General features: G+C 41.4%; 2 protein-coding genes across 14 annotated transcripts in view; one reads left to right on the forward strand and one right to left on the reverse strand.

Moving 5' to 3' along the window:
* The window catches only part of LOC126874980 (putative fatty acyl-CoA reductase CG5065), a 672,215-nt gene that overhangs the window by 284,130 nt on the left and 368,901 nt on the right, over positions 1 to 19,184 (forward strand). For 4 of the 13 annotated variants that reach the window (XM_050637550.1, XM_050637551.1, XM_050637552.1 and 1 more), the window contains exons 2-5: positions 17,653 to 17,927; positions 18,016 to 18,332; positions 18,432 to 18,679; positions 18,912 to 19,095. In XM_050637550.1, the coding sequence (XP_050493507.1) occupies positions 17,682 to 17,927; positions 18,016 to 18,332; positions 18,432 to 18,679; positions 18,912 to 19,095 (995 nt within the window). In that variant the 5' untranslated portion in view covers positions 17,653 to 17,681. Of the gene's footprint in view, positions 1 to 2,259; positions 2,421 to 16,909; positions 17,165 to 17,652; positions 17,928 to 18,015; positions 18,333 to 18,431; positions 18,680 to 18,911; positions 19,096 to 19,184 lie in introns of those variants that run through there. The other 9 variants (XM_050637556.1, XM_050637557.1, XM_050637558.1 and 6 more) reach the window with 6 other exon arrangements.
* Positions 1 to 19,184, reverse strand: part of LOC126874981 (putative fatty acyl-CoA reductase CG5065) — a 218,649-nt gene that overhangs the window by 81,552 nt on the left and 117,913 nt on the right. The window lies entirely within an intron of this gene.

The following is a 19,184-nucleotide window of genomic DNA, read 5'->3' on the forward strand; positions in this document are numbered from 1 at the left end:
ACGTTCATCTATCATCCCGTCGACCGCGGATTCGTTATTGAACCTGGGATCATTGTCATTAGTTTCTCGAGTACCTAACTATCACGGTTATTTGTCCGGTTCTATGATAATCTTATTTGCACTAGTCAATGTCTTCTCTATTGCATAACGACAACGTGTAATCCAAATGAAGATTCGCTTCACGCCCCTAACCCTAATTCTAATGTAAACTCGACATATATATGCATAATACATAGTAGCATTCGTGATAAAAAATGCAACTTTTCTTTGTCATATGCATTGATACCTCAATTTTTCAAATAGACATTACTGAGTGATTTCTTCAAACAATTTTGAAAATTTCTTATTAACTGTCGCATTTTCGTTCAGTACGTTGAAATTCTTACTCACAAATATTTGTCTGTTTTTAACTGTATTGGAGATAATCCTTTAAGGGTTGAACTTTAGAGGATGGTTACACCTCCTAAATTTAACTTACTGCAACTAAGAAAGAATACGTGTTTAATACTTCGCGCAGTTCTTCAAGTTTCAAGTTTTATTAAAATCAGATTCTGCCTATTTGGGACCTTTTCTTGTTAATAAAGTTTCGTTTTGATACCATAATGTTTTGCAATTATCGTGGCATTAAATTATCAAATTGATAAGTACTTTACTTAAAATATTTTTCATATTTAACATATTTAACATATTTAAAATATTTAACATATTTTAAAATATGTTTTTAAAGATATCTTCTTTAAATGATTTTATGATGATATATGGCGAATCGATGTTTTTCGTTTCAGGTAGTCATATGTTTTCAATAACACACATATTGCGGAACTGTTTTCAAGTGTTTCTAAACATGATACAGAATTAGGGCTCGTGTATTAGCATTGTATTTTATAGCATTGTGTATCGTGTATTATTGTGTTTTCTATAGTTGTCTTGTATCAGGATGAAATTGTCTTTCAAATCCATATTTTTGCACATTGATGCATATAATTATTATAAATATTTATACACGTTTTAACCTTCTTTTTTGTACGTGGAGAAATCCTCATGGACACTCTGCTGTTCTAATAATTGCGTAACAGTAGAGTAGTGTCGGACTCCTACCGTCTAAAACTCCACGATGACCATCCTACGCATATGACAGGAGTGCTCCAGGAACCTGTTATGAATTAACTTCTGTTGTGCCTCCTTCACGCGTCCTCTTGTTCTAGCAAGTCCTACTAATTCCTGACTATTGGATTCGGCGTTAGGGGGGGGGGGGGCATTTCCCCTAGCGCTATCGCCCCTTCTAGTCGTGGTCCGCTGGGACGGCGATGGAGCGGCTGTAGATCGCTTGACTGCCATCCTCCTCCATCGTTTTATCATACAAGGGTGAGAGTTTTCCTTTCTCTCCCTTTCTGCTCGCTCCTTCGCGAGGATAACTCGCTCGCAGAAGAGGCGGACGGCCTCGTATTCCTGTGACCCTCTCAACATCGCCTCTACAATCGCTGGGGGGGGGGGTCAATGTTTCTCCTATGGCGTGCCGCAGTGTGTAGCGGGGCAGCACCCACGCCGGACAGAGCTCCAGTGTGTGCTGCGCTGTGTGCCTGCCCTCTCCGCAGATCTGGCAGATGTCTGTCGTCACCCGTCCTATTTTTCTCAGGTACTCGCCGAACACGCTGTGTCCAGTGAGCACCTGGGTCATCCTGTAGGTCAGCGGGAGGCCCCGGCGGTTTCTCCATGTCTCCCAGTTTGGGACGACCGCCTCCACGACTCGATGTTCGCCTCCCTCGTTGATCAGCTGGGTTCGCCACTAGTCCCACGCGTCCTCCTCGGCGGTTCCTAGGTCGTTTGGGGTCGCCTGCTCGATCAAGTCTTCATACACCTTTTAACCTAGGAAGCTAGGTACTTATTAATATTTTCACAATAAGAAAATGTACCGAATTTTTTTTTATATTATTTTGGGGACTTGTAGGAATATGTATACATTTTCCATTTCCTAAGAATTTCTTACTAAACGATGTTGTACCATAATTTTTATTTTTGTTACAGCATTACATGAATACGTTTCACACTGATGGTGTGTTACTTAAACTCGGCGGAATAGGTACTTCGTAATATGAAATGGAATTTACAATTCAAATATTTTCGACATCATCTTAACTAAGAAAATGTTATATGTAATGAGAATGTCATTAAAATTGAAATGTTTAAATGTATTTTTTGCTTGGTTCTGGAGATAAAAATGTTAATCGAATCATTCATGTATGACGTTATACAGTTTCAGTAGTAGGGTGGTGTTATTAAAAGCATGAGTATCTAGAGGAGCGACACATCGAATATCGTTACAGTACAGTGACAGACTTATCGGGATTTACTGTCGTGAAAACGGATTATTGTACGATCTTTGGTAAAGAATACGCAGTGGAAGTAGCAGCAGGTAACTGGTGATTCCTTGTTATTCTGTGTTCAATTGTGTCGTCTACTAATTGTTTTTATCATTAAAAATGTCATATATATCAAAAATATTATCAGGTAATGTTACGCCATGCGGCTTACCATAGGTCATATTCTCAACTGTCGATCGCGGCACTATAATGTCGCAGACGGATCGTCGCGTCTGCCCAGCAAACAAACATTGTAGTGGCAAGCGCATGGTTCATTAAGCAGGGCGACCTCCAGAAACGTCGACTCGTGGCCGTTATTTTACCTCGCGTAAAAGAATGTGGCGTGTTCCGAACGTAGTGGGGGTCGCCTTCCAGAAAAAACGAAAAAAATCGAAAGGCGTTCAGAACTTTTCGAGAAGTCGAACCGTCAACACATCTCATATATCGCGCATTACTTATCAATCAAAACGCAGTTACATTTTTTTGTTCCATTTATATCTTACTAGTTAATAAGTTGTTGAAATAAACATTAATTTATTTGTGTTAATTCTGTGGAATTTCATTGAACTACCCTTATTATCATAATCGAAATAAGGGGATCGATCAGTTCGTGGCGTCGATTATTTAATCGTAACGGGAACTTACAACTCTCGTTGACGTGCTATCTCGCGATCGCGTCTCTCCGCGAACGGTCGGAGCAGGTAATTTACTGTAATAGCTTAAATGAAATATTTGAATTTTAAAATATTTATTTTGCATTTTACATTTTACACAGTAAAAATGGTTCATTATTGTGGTTATTCGGTTATATACAACCACTCATTAGAGGTGATCGAAACATTCGCCTTCGTGTGATAGTTGCATGAACCTCCGGATATTTGTTGGCAAAATTTGAGTTTAAGAATGGTTTTTCATATTATTGTTAGGACTGTCTTCGATCTTTCGTGTTTATGAAAGGTGAAAATACGCTCCGCGGTGAATACATTAAACATACGAGATACTTGTTATATTATATTTTAAATGGTAAGAATCCATTGTTTGTAGTAAAATAAATTGAAGCAAATGCAAATGAACTGAAATATATGTCGGAGTTGAAAGGACATCAGAGCCTTCCCTCTGGAACTTCGGGAAAATCCCTTAACACCGTAATCTAGATTCTATCGTAGGCGTAATTAAAGAATTGTCGTCATTCGATCCGGTTTTATTTGATCGCGATTTGCGATAATGAGCTTGGGCTCGAGGCGACAGCCAGTCGCCGAACGTAGCCGCGGTCACGTGATGAACGCTTTGTCTAACAAAGGTATGGAGTAATCAATAACTCTCCTTAAAAGAAATATTTGTAGCGGCACGCGACAGTGAACATTCCAACGGTTTCTGTCCCGTGGCTCGCCACACGCAGATCCTATTCTTCGGGTATGATGGTTACCAGATGCCTACGCGTCTCCACAGTACGTGATCGGCTGCTCGAGGGCCGTTATAAACACTAAGATCTAGTTACCTAAAGTCCGTCAAACAGACAAACAGTCTTTGTCCCAACTCCGGGAAGATAGGGGAGATCTATATTTTTCAACGAATGACGTCTCCCACTTGCAACTTTCCCATAAGGGCGGGTAGCATTTTCTTCTAACCACCGATATGGAGATTGACCAATTAGCAGCAACGTCAATTTCCCTTACTTTTTGAAGGAAGGCTATCCTCGACGAATCCGATGATCTCGTGTTCGTAGGCACAACCCATCATAGTTTTCCTATGTGGCATCATCAGGAGGGAAAGTCATTCTTTCTTGTGGTTCCATTGACGACAATAGTAACGCCTTACGAGCAGTGAATATTATGCTTTTTATTAACAAAGAGTCCGACTTAGATTTTGTGAGCACGTACATCTATCATCCCGTTGACCGCAGATTCAATATTGAACTTAGAATCATTGTCATTAGTTTCCCGAGTATCTAAGTACCAGGTTATTTGTCAAGTTCTGTAATAATCGTATTTGCATTATTCAATGTCTTCTCTATTGCATAACGACAATGTGTAATCCAAATGAAGATTCGCTTCACGCCCCTAACCCTAATTCTAATGAAAACCAGACATATACATATGTAATATTGATTCTACACTAGTGACGAGCAAAAGTGTTAACACACTCCGCTGATTTTATGTAAAAGGCGATAGATAATACGACTAATTTTTCAAGTGATCGGTAAAGATTAGGTTACAGTAACTACAAGCTGCGTCTGATTAACGAAGTGTAATAGTTCATTTTCATTAACATTAATAATGTACAGAACATTTTACAAACATGGACATCTCAAACCATGTTTACAATTTTGCACTTTAATTATACTCGTCGAATTATGATTTCAACCTAGTATTTCGTCCACGTTCCTTTACTTTTTTTCAATGCTTTTGATGTACGAAGCATACTGTCAATTAAATTTTTAATTATTTGTGGTTCAATATTGTACCATTCTTGTTGTGTTCTTTCTCATAATTCATGAACACCTAAAGGTGCATTGTTATATTTTGCCAGCCTTCTTTTCAAAACGGACCACAAATTTTCGATCGGATTCATATCCGGACTTTGTCCTGGCCACTTGATCACAAAAAAATTTTGATTTTCTAGCCAGGTTTTAACTACTTTAGCAGTATGCTTAGGATCCTCGTCTTGTTGAAATACTACTTCACGCTCATTATATCCAATAGAATTAACTACAGAAGGTAAATTACTTTGTAGAATGGTCAAATAATGCTCTTTTCGTATTATACCTTCGATTTGAACTAAGGGACCAACACCTCTGTGAGAAGAGCAACCCCAACACATAATAGAGCCACCTCCAAACTTCATAGCTTATTTTATACCACCTGGTTGATCATTATTCTCGGATGAAGTCCAATACCAGGACCTTCTCTCAGATTCGAATCTGTTAATTTTTGTTTCGTCACTCTATATAACTGCTTTTCAATCTTCGGCCGTCCATTCTTTGTAGGTGTCAACAAATTGTTTTCGTAATTTAATATTTTTGTTTGAAAGAGCTGGTTTACTTTCTTTTTCCTTCGCTCGTAAACCAATTCTCTTCAAAGAGCGACGAATGGTCCAATCGCTAGCACTTATTTCGATTTCCTGAGCAGCAATTTTTGGTGTTTTGTAACTATTCGACCGAATACAGTGTGCAATTTCACGTGCTGCTCTATCCGAAATAAGTCGCGGTCTACCGTTTTCTAAAGAATTTGGTGCACTAACATACTTTTTTCTTATACTTGCAACTATCGTATGACTGGCACCACATTTCTCTGCAATTTGCCGCAACGATGAAGCTTTATCACACAAACAAATAATACTGTTCCTTTCACTAAGTGGCTTCATCTTGGATTAAGCATATCAAACTGAAAAGTAATGTAACAATGGTGTGGAACCGTTGACTGCGAAATAGTGGATAATCAGTGCTTATTGACAGTTTCGTTTCCCTGACATTTACATGCTATCATAAACGTTTCTGACGAAACGTGCAAAATTATAAACATTGATTCAAAGCGCAATTATTATAAAATATTCTGTACATTATTAATTTTAATAAAAATAAACTATTACATTTCGTTAATCAGATTCAGCTTGTAGTCACTGTTACCTAATCTTTACCGATCACTTGAAAAATTAGTCGTAGTATCGCCTTTTACATAAAATCAGCGGAGTGTGTTTACAATTTTGCTCGTCACTGTATATAAAAGAAACTATGAAATGGTAGTGAAGAGATTATGTATGGCGCAATTATATTATTAAGTACAAGTAAAATATTCTATATTGTGATAAAATATATTTCCCTTATTTTATTTATCACGATTTTAAAAATCCACTTGTTAGTTATTTAGATGCGACAAAATATCTCGTCGAATTATAATATAAACATCCTTTCATCACATTCAAGTGTTAAAAAAACTTTATGTTCAATTTTACAAATGTCAAATTTCACTTATTGTTATTAGTTATTACTCAATATATAACTTTTTTCACTTGTATACTATATAGATATATAGGGTTCACATTACGAATAACAGTTCCGCCCGAGCAACCGAGCTAAACGGAAGTGTGAAACAATGCTTCAGTGAAAGTGCGGCAAGTGGGTAAAAGTAAGTGACGAACGACAAAGCCCATCGCCAAATGGTGGAAAATCCATAATGAAACAACAAATATCGCCAGTAAAATTAAGAAGTAAACGCGAAACATATTTCATAAACAAAGCTACAAATATAACAAATCCGAGTCAATCACTAAACGAAGAACAGGAGTGCTCAGCTATAAATGAAATAGAAATGGAAACATTACAAAATAATGTACTATCGTGAGCGAGGGGCCTGGGGTGGGGGAGGGGGGCCGTGTCAATTAGAAACAAGCGGTTGCTGAGCATGTGCATAATGGGGCTTAGACAAAAGATATGAGGCTAACAAAAGTCAAAGTGTAGCTAAGGGACATAAACGAATTAACGGCAGTATGAGTTGAGAAGCCAGAGAGTGCGGATTGCGTTGTCGAGATAGTGTTGTTAGAATTGTTGAGAGAGAGTTGAATCTGTGTTGACGAGAGTTGTCCGTGTTGACGTATTAACTATTATACGTTGTTACGATTAGTTTATGTTAAATAACCATTGTTTTCTGTTTAATCCATTTATTATTAATAAATTAATTATTATATTTACGATACTATAATAATGACGAGAATAAAATCAACAACGAAATAACCCACCCCGATGAAAGCTGGAAGGTGTCATTTTACAACAAAAAACGTAAAATAACAACAAGCACAAACGTTAGGAAAGCTATAGAAGCAGAAAAGCAACAATGGCTACAAGAAATTACTCTCCGAAAATCCTTCAGCGCACTGGCAGAACAGAAAGAAACAGACCCAGCCGAAAAACCAATAACCCACATCGCCAAACCACCACCAATTTACATAGAGGCCCAAATAATAGACCCCCTCATTGAACTACTGAACAACACGGCAGGAAAAGAACCTTACAGTATAAAACAATTAAAACTAGACCAGGTAAAAGTATAAACGAACACCCCAGAAACATTTGGAAAAGTGACAAAAGCACGAAAAGAAAAACATGCCGGGTATCACACTTACCAACTCAAAACTGATAAAAGTTACAAAGCAGTAATCAGAGGATTGCATCCGAAAACAAATACAAACGAAATATGCGAGGAACTAGCTAATATCGGACAAAAGGTAAGAGCAATGATCAGCATAACCAGATATGATTCTAAACAACTATTACCGCTATTTCTAATAGAACTCGAACCTTTTTTTTTTGTACGTGGAGAAATCCTCATGGACACTCCGCTGCCGCTAATAATCGCGTAACACCAGAGCAGTGTCGGTCTCCTACTGACTAAAACTCCACGATGACCATCCTACGCATATGACAGGAGTGCTCCAGGAACCTGTTATGAATTAACTTCTGTTGTGCCTCCTTCACGCGTCCTCTTGTTCTAGCAAGTCCTACTAATTCCTGACTATTGGATTTGGCGTTAGGGGGGGGGGCATTTCCCCTAGCGCTATCGCCCCTTCTAGTCGTGGTCCGCTGGGACGGCGATGGAGCGGCTGTAGATCGCTTGACTGCCATCCTCCTCCATCGTTTTATCATACAAGGGTGAGAGTTTTCCTTTCTCTCCCTTTCTGCTCGCTCCTTCGCGAGGATAACTCGCTCGCAGAAGAGGCGGACGGCCTCGTATTCCTGTGACCCTCTCAACATCGCCTCTACAATCGCTGGGGGGGGGGGGGGGGTCAATGTTTCTCCTATGGCGTGCCGCAGTGTGTAGCGGGGCAGCACCCACGCCGGACAGAGCTCCAGTGTGTGCTGCGCTGTGTGCCTGCCCTCTCCGCAGTGGTGGCAGATGTCCGTCGTCTCCCGTCCGATTATTCTCAGGTACTCGCCGAACACGCCGTGTCCAGTGAGCACCTGGGTCATCCTTTATGTGAGCGGAATGCCGCGGTGGCTTCTCCATTTCTACCAGTTTGGGACGACCGCCTTCGCGCCTCGATGTTCGCCTCGGCCGGCTCGGTCAAGTCTTCTCCCGATTCCATATACTCCAGCGGGCGTATCTCCTTTTGAGCGGCGGTGCCCGAAGCTCCCGCGGGTGGGGGGGCTAGTGTGACATCAATCACATTTCAACCTACATCAGTGATAAGACATCGACCTTTGACCTTCGGACTCCCTTTGATACATCACCACCTTATCATTATAGCCTACACCAAGGCTGTGACGCACCTTAGTCCACATCAGAGATAGGATATCGACCCCCGACATTCGACAACTTTTCCACATCATAACCTACACCTAGCACCTCGACATCCTAAAACCAAAACGTTTGTAAACCGGGACTTCACCCAGCTCGGGCAGTTCTTGTTGTAGTCGCTGTTCTCGTACAACCCCTTTTCTCCAGTTCAGTGTTATTCTTGTAAGTGCTAAAATTTATAATAAAATTTGATAAAAGAAAATTTATAGTTGGGTTACCACTCAGCCTTCTCTTCTCTTACAAACTAAGTATCAATTTTACGTGACACTAGAGCGGTCGCCGACGCGTGGAACACTGTCCGGTATCCCCTAATGATTCTGATGTCGGTTACCCTGTGCAGCCTCCTGAGGAGCAGGATGCTGCCACGACTCGCCATCAGATCGTCCGCCCATACTGTGGCCCCGTATATTACTCGTGACCGAACGACGCCCTCTTATAGTCGGCGCACCGCAACTCCCGCCCCGCCGATGTTCGACAACAGGCCGCACAAGGCATTGGCAGCCGCCGACACCTTCGCAATAAGGGAGTCGAAGTGTGGCTCGAACGTTCACTGGCTGTCGATGACGAGACCCAGGTATTTCATCTGCGATCCCACCCCGACGGTTTTTACTGGCATGTTTATGCTTAGACCGGGCGGTGGAGTCCCTCGTCTTTTCTTCTCGTAAAACCAGATTGCCTCCAACTTCGCAAGGGAGACCCTCAGGCCCAGTCCGCGCACAGCACGAGTCGCGCAGGCCGTTGCGATTTCGTTGATGTGCAGCGTCTCGTGCCAACCATGCCCCCCCCCCCCGACCAGAAGCATAGTGTTGTCCGCATAGCACACCATAGCCGCGCCCCGGGGGCAGCGGGCATCGCAGTACCTCGTCGTACGCGACATTCCACAGGATCGGTCCCAACACCAAGCCCTGCGGAACGCCGGGCTCGACGGGCCGCCTTTCCTCCCCTTCCTTGCTGGCGTAGCATATGTACCTGTCGTCGAGGTTGGCTTGGATCAGCCGGACGAGGTAAGTAAGTAGGTATTCTCATTTTTTGTTTCGGGTGCTTTCCGGAGCGTAGACTTAGCGCTATACAGTACCTGGCCATCCCATAGGGCCATAGGGGTTGGGCACGCCCAATTAGCGCACAAGGCACCCAGTGCCGTGATATCTGGATTAGCTAAGCCTGGCAGGTGCTGCCGCTCGTCTCAGGTCGAACAGGGTGCTTTCTAAGCCCTTCCGTCTCTCCAGGACGGTTCCGGAGCAGGTGGGACGCCGCTCACCCGCCGAAGGCCATTCGGGGGAGCCAATACCCCTTAAATCGGCCTTCTTGCCAGCATCTTGACCATCAATCACTGCCACCACGAGTCCAAACCCATAATTGGTCGAGCAGAGGGGTCGCTACTCCATTCGGGCATACACTCGATCCCCGCGGTATCATCCTAAGTCATTGGTGGGACCATCCTGTGGATGTACGGCCACGTCACTACCGGCCGGTGACCTGTTAACCGTGCTCGGCAGTTCCAGATGGAACTCACGTAAGCGGTGGCCTCAAGGTACAAAGTACCCGAGAACTTATCCCGACGGTCCCATCCTTGGCATCAGGATCGTGGGTGCGCTACTACCCAAGGCCACGTAGAGAGAGTGTAACCGTACTTAACGCCTTACACTCCCGGCAACCTTTCCTGTGATGTACATAGAGGACTCGCGTAAGTGGGACGCTTGTCCCGACGGTCCTCCCTGGCTACGGGAACGTGGATTTGCCAGCCCCCATAGACTCACATAAGCAACTTCTCCCTGCGGGAACCCGGACGAGATAGCTGTAAACCTTGAAGTGCTCCAGGGATGCCACTATCCTGTCCCATGGTATGGAGTTGAACGCGTTGACAATGTCCAAAGAGACCGCCAGCGCCACGCCGTTCCGAAAAACGATATCCTCCGCGAGTGCCCGCACGCATCTGATAGCGTCAATCGTCCAGCGTCCCTTCCGGAAGTCGTACTGGCTTTCGTACCAGCCTGGTACCTGTCCTGTCATGTGTCGCTCCAAGCGGGTGACAACCACTCTCTCGAGGAGTTTGCCGGCCTCGTCCAGCAGGCATATCGGCCGGTACGCCGACGGCGAAGTCGTCAGTCGCCCTCTTTACGGAGCAAGACCAGCCTCGCCGCCCGCCATGCCCGGGGGTGAACTCCCTCTCTCAGGCATCTTGTGTAGAGGCGCCGAAGTGTGGGAGCCATGAAGCCCATCACTTCCCCCCAGATCCGGCCACGTAGCGGGAATCCATTCTTCTGGTCGCTTCCAACATCTCTTCCTCCGTGATTGCACAATCATCTCTCCATTCGATCGGCCGTGTCGTTTCCCGCGACTGTTCTGCCGCACAATGGAACTCGAACCTAAAAATAATAACAAAGAATTGTTTGAGATTAAAAAAGTTCTAAACACAATAGTAACAGTGGAGCCACCTAAACATAAAAAAGACATAGCGCAATGCATACGGTGTCAGCAATATGGACACACAAAAGTTACTGCAACAGAAGCCAGGCGTGTGTCAAATGCGCAGAAAAGCACCTAACAATAAACTGTCCATACATAGGAAAAATAAATGAAATAAAATGCTACAACTGCAATGGAAACCACCCAGCTAGCTACAAAAGCTGTGTAGCCAGAAAACAACTACAACGTAAACTGTGTCTGCTGCTTCGAAACAGGACACACAATAACTTTCACGCGCAACAGGATAGCATAAAAAATGAGACAAAACCATATTTACAGCGCGTAAAGAACGATAACCACAGTAACACCAATACCGTTGGTAGCCGAAGTTACGCGCAAGTAGCCAACCGATCGCCACCCTTAGATAACCAAAATCAGAACAATAACAGCAACGACACTACAGAGATCAAGGAACTGCTCAAACAATCCATCAAAAACACCGAAATGCTAACAAAAATGATAGCGAACAAAACGCAGTTCTCAGACAACAAACGCAACAAATCACAGTCATGTTACAACTTCTTACAAACATGCTAAGCAAAAAATAAAAACGGATACGCTGAAAATAGCAGCCTGGAACTCAAACGGCCTACAACAACGGGCCCTAGAAACTAAAACATTCCAGTATAACAACAATATAGACATATTACTTGTTTCAGAAACACACTTCACTCCAAACAGCTACATGAAAATACCATGCTACACCATATATGATACTAAACAACACTCAGGAAAAGCACACGGAGTGACTGCAGTGATAATAAGAAACGATATCAAACATCACTTACACAGCCAAGTAAGAAAGGAATATACCCAAGCAATCACCGTTACAGTACATACTAGTAGCAACCACTTCCAGTTGTCAACAGTATACATACCACGGCGACACAAAATGACAACAGAAATGTAGGAAAAGCACTTTCAACACTTAGGTGACAAGTATATCGCAGCTGGAAACTACAATGCAAAGCACACGCTATGGGAATCAAGAACCACTAAACCTCGAGGTAGAACCCTGGAAAAATACGTTAGAAACAACAACGTCATTATATTATCCACAGGAACACCGACATACTCGCCGATAGATCTGAGCAAAATACCTGACCTACTCGATTTTTCAGTTACAAAGGGACTAAACGCAAATAAACTAAAAATAAAACCCAGCCTCGAACTTAGCTCCGATCATATGCCTATAATAATTGCATACAGAAACAAACCAATACTTTATAGCAATCCAGAGACACTATACAACAAAACCACCAAGTGGCAAACTGTTAAAGAAATAATCGAGAGTAAAACCAACTGCAACATCCCATTGAAAATACCCGAATACATCGAACAGACAGTAGTAACATTGACAGAATCTATCCAAGAAGCAGCATAGGCAACCACTATACCTGAAACAACCAACAGACATACAAAAATAATTCCACCAGACATACTTGAAAAAATCAGAGGAAAAAGAAAAGCGAAAGCAAAATGGCAAAAACATAGAACACGAGAAAACAAAAAACACCTACACAAACCTGCAAAGGAAACAAAAAACAAAATAAAACAGCACAACAATAACGAATTCACAAGATTCACAGAGTCACTCTCTGCACACGAGAATTCCAAGTACTCCCTATGGAAAGCCACGAAGAAAATAAAGAAGCCAATAAAACTAGTCCCAGCAATCAGAAAAGCAGACAACACATGGGCAAGAAGCAACGAAGAGCAAGTTGAAAAATTTTCCAACCACCTTTACAACATATTTGCACCACATAATATCAACTTACAAGATTTTTGCCTCTTACTGTAACCAGTCTGCTGCCCCATTGGGTGTGCTTGGCGTTATAGTCTCCTCCAGCTATGAATCTATTGCTCAGGGTGTCCAGGAAGTTATCAAAGTCTTCTTTGGCGATGGAGTGTCTGGGAGGGCAGTATACTGCTGAAGTGGTGATTGTACCATGACAGTCTTCTATTGCTACGTTTGTTGCTTGGAGGTAGTCTTTCTGTAATGATGGAAGTTCGTAGTGCTTAATGCTGGATTTGATTATGATTCCGGCTCCTCCATGGGCCTTTCCGCTGGGATGTTGGGTATGGTAGAATTTATAACCGCTTATATTCAGGTAGTTTTTGTCGGTGAAGTGGGTTTCCGATACGAGCATTACGTCGATCTGCTGGTGTTTTAGGAAGAGTACTAGTTCAAATTTGTGTTGCGCTAGACCGCTGGCATTCCAAACAGCTATGCGTTTTGGTTTTATTTTGCGTCGGGGCGTATTAATTTATCCATGATGAGTGTTAATAGTGATAGGAAATTATTTATTTGTTCTGATTGTTTGTCTATTAGCTTTTTAAGCCTGGAGACGTTGTCTGTATTTGGTGCATTGGGGACACTATTTTGAGAATGGTCCCTGTGGCTATGCGGATCATTTTGATTTCCTTGTACTGTTTGGGCATAGGAGATTGAAGTAGTAGTGAATTTAGGAGGTCTGAGTATTTGATTGGGTGTCTCTTTGGCTCTGAGTTTAGAATACTTATTTATATATGTCGGGTTTACATTAGAATTAGGGTTAGGGATGTGAAATGAATCTTCAATTGGATTACACGTTGTCGTTATGCAATAGAGAAGACATTGACTAGTGCAAATACGATTATTATAGAACTGGACAAGTAACCGTGGTAATTAGATACTTGAGAAACTAATGACAATGATCTTAGGTTCAATAACGAATCCGCGGTCGACGGGATGATAGATGAACGTGCTTACAAAATCTAAGTCGGACGCGAAATATTCACTGGTCGTAAGAGGTTACTCTTTTCGTCGATGAGATCGCGAGAGAGAATGACTTTCCCGTCCCGATGATGCCACAGAGGAAAACTATAATGGGGTGTGCCTAAGAACACGAGATCATCGGATTCGTCGAGAAAAGCCTTCGTTCAGAAAGTAAGGAAAATTGGCGTTGCTGCTAATTGGTCAATCTCCATATCGGTGGTTAGAAGAAAATGCTACCCGCCCTTGAGGGAAAGTTGCAAGTGGGAGACGTCATTCGTTGAAAAATATAGATCTCCCCTATTTTCCCGTAGTTGGGACAAAGACTGTTTGTCTGTTTGAAGGACTTCAGTTGGCTAAATCTTAAGATTTATAACGGGCCCTCGGGCTAGCTGAACATGTACTGCGGAGACGCATCGACATCTGGCAATCATCTTACTCGAAGAATAGGGTCTGCGCGTGGCGAGCTACGGGACAGAGACCGTTGGAATGTTTACTGTCGAGTGTTACAACTATTTCCTTTTTAAGGAGAGCTATAGAATTATTCCATGCCTTTGTTAGACAAGGAGTTCATCCCGTGACCGCGGCTAGGTTCAAGCTCATTATCACAGCTCTCGAAAAATTACAATCGGATTGAATAACTACAATTGTTTAATTACAGCTATAGTAGATTCTAGGCTACAATGTTGCGGGATTATCCAAAATTCCAAAGGCTCCGGTGTTCTTTCATCTCCGACATATATAAGGTTTTGTAGGCTGAGCAACCTTTGTAGTTAGCAGGATGGTCATCTTGACAGTGGATGCACTTCGCTGGGGTTTCCGGTGATTTAGCGCACTGGTCCGCGGAGTGTGTACCTGCACATTTAACGCAGCGGAAGGAATGGTTGCAGTATTTCTTTCTTGTGATCGTACCTTTGGCATCTTTTACATTGCACTATCTCTTTTTTAACAAGCGGTGGTTCGAATTTTACTATTGAGTTCATTAGACGACTGATGTTGTAAATTTCCTTATTGTTAGACTTTTGTTTTATGTCGATAAAAAATAAGGATAACGGGTCTTTCGAGATTCTATGCCTTATGTTACTAACGTTGATTACTTCGTTACCGTGTTTTAAGATTTCGAATTTGAGTTCATCTATGTTGGCTGAGTGGTGGATGTTGCGTAGAACCACTCGGAAAGGTCTTTCATGTTTAAGCTGGTATGTGTGGAAGTTGGCGTTCATAGTCTTTAGTAGTTTTGTGAGCCTTCTATATAAGCCTGGGTTAGTCGGCAGAATTTTGACTTGGTTATTATTTATTTTTAGTTTATATTCCTCTTTGTTGATATCTTTCTCAATGGACTTTACCATTGTTTGTATATCGATGACATCATTAACAAATATAGGTGGGAGAGGGGAATTTTTTTGGGTGTGTTGGTTTGTTGGTGGGTATGCAATTTCCATGGAGTCGCTTGTGGATTCCAATATGGCGTATCTGTTATGTGTGGTTACTTGGTTTGTTGACTGTTCGTTCTGGGTGGCGTTTGTGTTTATTTTTGATGCTTCTATTTTTCGCTTTTTAGAGCTTATGGCGTCATTACTACGGGGGGATCTGTTGCACTTTTGTCACGGAGGATGTAGCTTGGAGCAATTGTGGGTTTGCTCAGGAGAGCCTGGTCGTGATTCCTGGGCCATCATCGAGCTAGTTAATTCAAGTTGAATAGCTAGTCGAGAGCCTATGAGGCTAGGATTCGGGTAGAGGTTAGGAGCGTAGGAATTTTTCTTTAAAAGAAAACGCTTCGGCACTCAACAGCGAACTGAAAAGAATTAAAAAAATAAAAAACATTGTGATTAGGATTAGGGGAGTGTAACGGATCTTCATTTGGATTAGACATTGTTGTTATGCAATAGAGAAAATATTTACTAGTACAAATATGATTATTAGTACAAATGTGGATATTCCATAATTGACAGGTAACCGCGGTGATTAGACACTAATGACAATGGTCTTAGGTTCTATAACGAATCCGCGGTCAACGGGATAACAAATGTACTTTCTTCCAAGTCTAAGTCTACTTGTCTACGATACAAGTGTTATTAAACTAGCTCTTTGTTAAAACGTAAAATATTCGCTGAGCGTAAAGACGTAACTCTCTAATGAAACCTCACGAGAGAATGACTTTCCGTCACGATGATGTTGCAGAGGAAAACTATGATGGGGTGTGTCTAAGGACACAAGATCATCGGATTCGTCAAGAAAAGTCGTTCGGAACGTGAGGGAAATTGACGTTGCTGTTAATTGGTCAATTTCCATGTTGGTGGCTAGAAAAGGATGCTAGCCGCCTTTGAGGGAAAGTTGCTAGCGGAAGCATTGTTCGTAACAAAAATAGATTTCTCCGATCTTCCCATAGTTGGGACAAAGACTGCTTGTCCGTTTGAAGAACCTTAATTAACAAAATCCTAAGATTTCTAACGAGTCCTCAAGCTAGCTGAACCTGTACTGTATAGGTGCATCGACAACTGGTAATCATTTTGCACGAAAGAACGGATGGAATGTTTACTTTCGAGTACCTCTACAAATATTTCTTTTAATGAGGGTGCCCCATACATTTGTTAGACAAAGCGTTCATTCCTTGACCGCGGCTACGTTCGGCGACTGGCTGTCGCCTCGAGCCCAAGCTCGATATCACAAATCTCGAACAAATACAATCGGATTGAATGACGACAATTCTTTAATTATACCTATGATAGAATCTAGATTACGGTGTTAAGGGATTTTCCCGAAGTTCCAAAGGGAGGGCTTCGGTGTTCTTTCATCACCGACATATATATGTGTACAGTATTTAACGTATCAAATTTCTATAAAACAGCAATTTCTGAAACACAAGGCTTGGTATTGTAAAGATCAAGCAGAAAACTAATTACAAAACTAGAAGACGTAGAACGTAATGCAATATAATATGCACAATCATAATAATATAAAAATATAGCACATTCTTGAAGATAAACTAAGATGAAAATGGAGAACAAGATAATCGCGCTTTGTTTTTCACACGATAGATGGGCAACAGCTTACCTTGTGCGAATCGTAAAGAAGAAGACTATGACGTTCGGAGGTGCAAACTAACCTGCGCAACGTTTTCTAGGAAAAATCATCAATTGCAGATTAAACCCGTCTACTCATAGAAATCTATAACGGCACATAAATAAATAATCAATGCGGAGCACATATAAAATATGTTTATACAGATTTCAAATACGCACGCATTCACGCGTGGGGACAGAAAAATCACATACGCAACAAGCATTCTTCAGGTGCTACTAAATATAATCGAATACTGTTTCGCATAAACCATACACATTTTCCACACAAATCACTGACCACTGCATATTACAATATTCACATACATACACCTAAAATAAAAAATGAAAAAGGCAAAGGAAACTACATAAATATTGTTTAAACTAATACTCGAAGGATTAAAAAAGGTATCGTTTCATGGAGCAATAGATAATAATGCAAATTAATGAACAGCCAAATTAAAAGCTGCATTTATTGCGTTGAATATCTCTTTTTCGGTGAAAATCTACCATAAAGTAAAATGATTCAATTATTATCATTATTTAGTTATTTCATTCGACGAAACCATAATTATTAAATTATGTTGCTCTCTGTAAAGATTATCCGTAGACTTCTTTAGAAAGTAATGCACAAAAGGGTATCAACTATAACCAATTTTCTATATCATTTAGATTATTTTTGCACTTACTAATTGTTGGGAATGTTAATCTATGGAAAATATAGGGACTGCAAGTGTGAAGATCCTAAAACATGGATACAATCAATAAAGAAACAAATGAAAATGGAATCAATAAAGGACTGAATGAGACGAGTTCTCTGGAGGAATTCTACGCCGATAGTGGGATCCTTGTGACTGGAGCAACCGGTTTCGTCGGGAAAGGTCTCCTGGAAAAACTGATGCGCGTGTGTCCACGCATCGCTGCCATTTTTATACTAATTCGCCCAAAAACTAACGAAACGATAGAACAACGATTTAAGAAGCTCACAGATGATCCCGTTCGTATATAATACTTGATTCCTTCAATGTTTAAGCCTGTCAGGAGCCAAATTGATTAACTCTCATTTCCGGAATTTTCGTTTTCAGATATATGATGGCATTAAAGCAAAGAACACCTCACTTTTCAACAGAGTTTATCCTGTGAAAGGTGACGTGAGTCTGCCGGATTTAGGTCTTTCGCGAGAAGATAGAAATCTGTTGTTAGAGAAAGTGAACATAGTGTTTCACGTCGCAGCCACTGTGAAGTTCAATGAGCCGTTACACACGGCTGTTAATGTGAATACGAAAGGTACTGCTCGTGTGATCCAACTTTGGAACGAAATAAGGCATCCAATTAGCTTCGTCCACGTCAGCACAGCTTATAGTAATGCGAATATACCTGAGATTGGAGAAAAGATTTATACGTAAGAATAAGTTACGCGCAAACATTGTTCCATGGTTTATGAATATTTTAATTCTAATTATAGCGTGAAGAATATGTGCACTTACTATTAATTTTGCAGCACGAGTTTGACGCCTTGGGAGGTGATCGATATCTGTGACAAATTAGACAACACGTCGATCAATGAAATAGAAGAAAAGATTTTAAAAACTTATCCAAACACATACACATTCAGTAAGAATTTAGCAGAGCAGATTGTAGCAAACAAGTGCAGAGATCTGCCAGTTGCGATAGTGCGGCCAAGCATAATTGGCGCCTCTTTGGAAGAACCATGTCCTGGTTGGATAGAGAATATTTCTGCATTAACAAGTATTATAGATCTTTTCCGATAGTAATTTTTCAATACTCCTTACATTTCCTAAAATTGGAGTTAATTGATTTGTTTGTGAGAGGATCAATGAGAGGATCTCCACCAGATTATCATTATTATATTTCAAATTTGCTGTTGCTCACTATTAGGAGAATTCATTTCTATCTATTTAGCATTGCATTTCTGCTAATCGAAAGTCACAAGTAATTTCTAAATCAATTCAATACCCAGGTATCATTCTGCCAGTCGGCAAAGGGTGTGCAACAGCGATACGGGGTACGAGAGATGCAAGATTGGATTTAGTGCCTGTCGATTTCGTAGTCGACACGATAATATGTACTGCCTGGCATGTTACGCTACATCGTGATCATGAAGTTAAAGTTTACAACTGCACCAGCAACGCATACCCTTTTAAGTAATATTTCTTACAAATATATTTCAATTAATGTAATTCGATTGTTAGAGTATTCCAAAAGTTTATTTAAGTAACGTGGACAATGGAAG

This window comes from Bombus huntii, chromosome 17, assembly GCF_024542735.1.
Source record: "Bombus huntii isolate Logan2020A chromosome 17, iyBomHunt1.1, whole genome shotgun sequence".
NCBI lineage: Eukaryota > Metazoa > Arthropoda > Insecta > Hymenoptera > Apidae > Bombus > Bombus huntii.